General features: G+C 35.2%; 1 protein-coding gene across 1 annotated transcript; it reads left to right on the top strand.

Moving 5' to 3' along the window:
• The first annotated feature begins 2,058 nt into the window (after positions 1-2,058).
• LOC132051075 (uncharacterized) lies at positions 2,059-4,859 on the top strand. Its single transcript, XM_059442371.1, has 4 exons — positions 2,059-2,312; positions 2,733-2,909; positions 3,461-3,607; positions 4,507-4,859. The coding sequence occupies exons 1-4, from the start codon at positions 2,238-2,240 to the stop codon at positions 4,633-4,635; spliced, it is 528 nt and encodes a 175-aa protein (XP_059298354.1). The 5' UTR covers positions 2,059-2,237; the 3' UTR covers positions 4,636-4,859.
• The last annotated feature ends 301 nt before the right edge of the window (positions 4,860-5,160 follow it).

Below are 5,160 nucleotides of genomic sequence, written 5' to 3'. Positions count from 1 at the left end.
ATGGGAAATAGCTTGGAAGGTGGTAGTTAGTTATGCAAATGGTGTTTAGTTATGCAAAAAGGTTAGACTTTTATCATCCATTGTGAAGACCACCAAACAACGCCCTTATTTCATTAAGGGAATTATTGTAATAGCTTTAGTAGCCTTCTTAGCTTAGTTAGTATAAATACTATACTTGTCATTTCATTAGTGGACTTTTGATGAATTGAATGTTGAAGAAACTCTTTTGAGAGAAGTTCTCCTTGTATGGAGTTAGGTTAGCTAGGTTAGCTAGTGTTAGATTAGGGTGGATTCCCTTAACTCTTTACCTTGAACCCTTTTGGATAATCTTGAATTAGATATCCATATAAGAGTTTAAGTTTCCAAAGCTTCAAATACTGCCATTTTTTCATCCTCTTCGTGCTGGAGAACCATTGTTTATTCCATATGCTCTCAGATATATCTATGTAGGGGAAGAACAAGGATTTTGGGAATCACTAGACTGGGACTATCCTCAAGCTGAGAGTAAGCTGAGACAACATATCAGATACCAACGACTACCTCAAACTTGTGCCACCATTTGAGAGTAAGCTCAGGTCAGCACCTCTTCACTTGCATTTTAAGTCATAAGTAATACGTAACACCTGAGATCTGCACATCCCGTCCTTTACATCTCTCTATTTGGTTTACCTTATTGTTCTTTTAGGTCTGTGCTAAATCTAAAATAAATTTGTTACTTTGTTGCTAAAATAATCATCCTCAGATTCCAACAATATCCAGGCACTTGGCGCTACTATGACGCAGGGGCGGAGCTACCACCCTTCGCCGAAAAATTATAGCCGGTGCATAGGTGAAGCTATTGTAAATTTAAGTTATGTATATACAATGAACACCATTATAACAACTATATGCTGCAGCTCAGTGGTTAAGGGTGTTCATTGAGAGCCTCACGCCACGGGTTCAAACCCTTGCTGAAGCATTTGTTATAGTTTTGTTCTAAAACCCCTTGGAGAAGCACTGCTTTTTACGTTGCTAAACAGTAGGCCCAATCTCTCTTTTACTTTCTTCATTAAAATATTAAATCAGAAAGAAGGTTTCACTGCTATCTTTTTAATGTTTTTCCTTATAAGAAAATTTGACAATGAAAATTACAATTCAATATAAATTTTAAATCTAATAAAAATATTTATTTAAATTTACAAAAATATATATTTTTAAAATTATTGTTGTTTTTGACACCTGAAGCCAAATAAGTTTACTATTTTTATTGAAAAACAAAGTATATTTGACTTTATTTTTAAGTACTCAAGAAGTTTGTGTAAAACCTCATCGTCTAAACTCATCGGACGACGTCAAAGATGGTTGTCTGGTTCGCTCTTCTCTAACTCTTTTTTTATTCTCTTCTGTTACCTTCAACCTTTTGTTTTTACTGGTGCCCGATGATTTTCTTTATTTGACTCCCTTGAGTGATTTTCCTTACTCAATTAAAACTTCAGTGAAACTCAAAAATACGTTTCAAATTTTAGTTACGAAGGAAATGGCAAAGCTAAATATTATCTATTTTGATTTAAAAATTTTGGTGCACCCACTCGCTAAAAAAAAAAAAATTACTTTATAAATTTGAACACCCTTAGTCAGATTCCTGGCTCCGCCACTGTTATGACGCTCAGTCCTGCACCCTTTCCTTTTTGTTCTGTTTTGTGTTTTCCTTCAAAACTTGTCCTAGTGTACACATGTAAACATGACTCCTCTTAACGTTGTGGGATCACACTTCAAATCGATTAACTCACATTTCATGCCTTTGTTAAGCATAATTCTGTCTCAAAATTATTTACGGGCCAATAACCATATAACTAGTCACATAATGAGGCGAACTTTGACTTGTCAAGATAATTTGTGCACGCAGCGAGGTGGGAGAGAAACAAGCTGGTCATTGAGATAGATATGAGATACATAGCCCACGATAAGATAAAGAGCAAATTAAATGATGAAGATGACGAAAGGGTATGGCTTGTTCGTTGTCATTTAATACCCCACGTCCCTATTGTTTAATTGGGCTTCTATTAGATCACCAACTACTGATATTTCAACATCTTAGAAAGCTAGCACTGGTAAGATTTCAGAATCACTTTGTCCACTTCTGCAATCTTTCTCTCTTGATGAACATTCAACCATAGCAGATAAATTTGCACTAATATGCCTTATATATTGCACATATTATAGAGAGAAAATAAGGCCCTTACTTGTGTGTCCACATTATGAACCAGCAAGAGAATCAAGACTTGGCTTCTTCCTTGCCTGCTCTTCCACGGTTAGATCGCCTTGATCGCCTAGTAAGTCATTTAGCAGAACCTCTTAGTTCATTGTCGGATTCTATATACTTATATATGTGTAAAAAAGGTATTTATAAAGCTAAATATATCGTAGAATCCACCCTCTCAACTGATCAGCACTCACATGGTCACAATTTTGGTTTCGCCACTGCCCCTAAAGGAAAGCAGTGGCGGAGCTAAAGGTAATGCAGGGAGTTCGATTGAATCCCCTCTGGTGGAAATTATACCGTGCAACAAGTAGGATAAAAACAATGTTTTTTGTGCATATATTAACCATTGAATCCCTTAACAGATGTGTACATATACGTATATAGCACTTTTGCATTTTTTTTAATCCTCTTGCTAGGATTCTTGGCTTTGTCTAAGCTGTTTTTCAACTATTTACTATTTCTAACTGGAAAATAATAAATGGTGATGCAGGTGCAGCTTCTGGAAGAGAAACATGGGCTTTCAGGAAGAGATACTGCCTTGAAGAAAGAGGAAGGAGAGGAGGATGAGTCCAAGACTAATCTAACTCTGTCCTCTGCTCTTGAAGAAGTTCATCACAAAGGCACACTCATGGAGCGACTAGCGCTACTTGAGACTCGAGTTTTGCAGGTTTCAGAAATAATTATTCCTACTTAACTTATATATATACAATATCAGCATAAATTACATTGTTAGTGTTAAGTATATTATAGCAAGTTGTCTACTGTTAAGTTTGTTGGCCTGATCGACTGCGGGGGCTGCGCGGGGCTGCAGCCCCCCTGCAATGGACGAAGCAAGTGGTCCGTTTCCAACTTGGAAAATACAGCTTGGGGGACATGTATCCGATTTCGACTGGGTTTAGAGTCTTTCACATCCTATTTATTCATGGTTTTTTGAATAATTCATTGAGAAATAAGAGTTGGTGACGAGTGTGGTTTTCTTCCCCTTGAGGGTTTCCACGTAAAATTGTGTCTTCTTCTTCGTTATCATTGCTTTAATTCTCCTGGTCTCGTTACAGTCTACCGCCGGCTGGTTATTAAGTTTACTAGTACTAGTTATGAACAATAATTTGTAGTAGTTATTTTTGTTATGTAACTTGTACAAAAGTTAAAACTCTTGAAAAGCCTAGATATGGATGTTGTGATGTTGGTAACTTTTCTTGGTTTGTGTTGCATATATAGTTAAGCCAGATAAGCCTAGATATGGATGAAGGAAACACGTCAAGGTCGAGCTCATCATCAGGGCATGTTTCAATTACAGTAGGCCAAGCCCAGGACGAAAAATCAAATCTCCAGGATAGGAAAGGCCCTGATCATCTTGTAGTCGAGGTAATAATAAAGACCACGTTTCATGATGTTTCATGGAATAATATATGTACGCTTGTTATGCATGTGTATAAAATAACTTCTTTTTGGATTTTATTTACAAAATGTCACTTCCTGAAGATTGTTAATACTATAGTAGTCACTAATTACTCCCTCAATTTCATTTTGTGTCTTAGTTTGACTAGACACATAGTTAAGTAAGGAAGACTTAAATGTCGTGGTCTTCAACTACAGATGTGTAATGCACCAAACTGCACTTGAATCTTGTGATCTTAAACATATTTTGTGGGATGTTGGAGTTAAAAGAGTTACTTTAAAAAAAAAAAAAAAAAAATTGAAAAACACATATTGAAACAGAGAGAGTACTACTACTAACTAGTGAGTTCACAGTTGAAAAGTCATACCCTTGGTACCAACAGGAAGGAGTATTTATTGTCTTATAGAATATATCAGATTTAATTTATCCTGTTTAATAGGACTTCCACGCAGGGGCGGATTTAGCTTAGTATATGGGGGTTCCCAGGAACCCTCATGTATTTGTTCGGATCCTGTATTTATATTGAAAAATTCAGTAAATATATATCAAATACGACTTGGGAACCCACAAGCATAACCATTCTCCTTATATTTTTTAATTTGATATGAGTTGGAACCCACAAGCATCAAATCCTAAATCCGCCTCTGCTTCCACGAGAGATAAACTAAAAAGATTGCGTATACAAGTTAGTTTTCTAACTTTATCATATTATTAGAAGGATTTACATTATATATACATTAACAATGTACACAATATTTATACTGTCATTGTAGTTTTACTGATTATTGCGATAATTTTCACTCTATTTCCAAGTTAAAATTTCAAACTTACTAATATGATATGATAATGAATTTACTGTTTGCAGGAAAAAGGCTTGACTAATGAAATACCTTCGACAAAAAAGACAGAACAAAGTACTATTACTAATAAGAGTAGGATTAAGAGAAGGATATCCCTCAGAAAATTGCTTGGGTGGCTCCGACTGGGATGTTAAACTATGATATGTGAATGTTTCGAACCATTGTTATATATGCCTTAATTAAGCAGTTGGTTTAACAGGTTCGCTCTTTTTATTTTTATCTTAACTAAAGTACTCCCGGAAAAGTACAAGAGTGTGTCAATTTACTCGCAAAGTTTAAGAGTGTAACTGCAAATTTGGTGCAAGTTTAGGAGTGAATTATGTATCAAACAACATATTAATATAAGATGTTATAAATTTGAGGGTGCTGCGCTGCCAGTAAGGGATGATATTTTATCTAGTCTGATGTTATAAAGTCAAAATACGTTCAAGCATAGATCAAAAATAAAATAATATGTATACCAATTTAGGAATAAATTAAACTCAATGCTTTTCATACATTTTCTTTATGCATATGAAATTTCGATCTCGAAACACGGATGCACATGCAAACTATGTCTGGAATGTAATCCCAAAAGTTAAAACCGATATTTTTATCCCATACCAATGCATCAAGATCATCAAAAATAGGTCCTGGAATTTTGTATTCTGAAAGTGATT

Source organism: Lycium ferocissimum, chromosome 3 (genome assembly GCF_029784015.1).
Source record: "Lycium ferocissimum isolate CSIRO_LF1 chromosome 3, AGI_CSIRO_Lferr_CH_V1, whole genome shotgun sequence".
Classification (NCBI taxonomy): domain Eukaryota; kingdom Viridiplantae; phylum Streptophyta; class Magnoliopsida; order Solanales; family Solanaceae; genus Lycium; species Lycium ferocissimum.
Note: the sequence above shows the minus strand (reverse complement) of the source record. Positions and strands in the feature narration are given on the sequence as shown.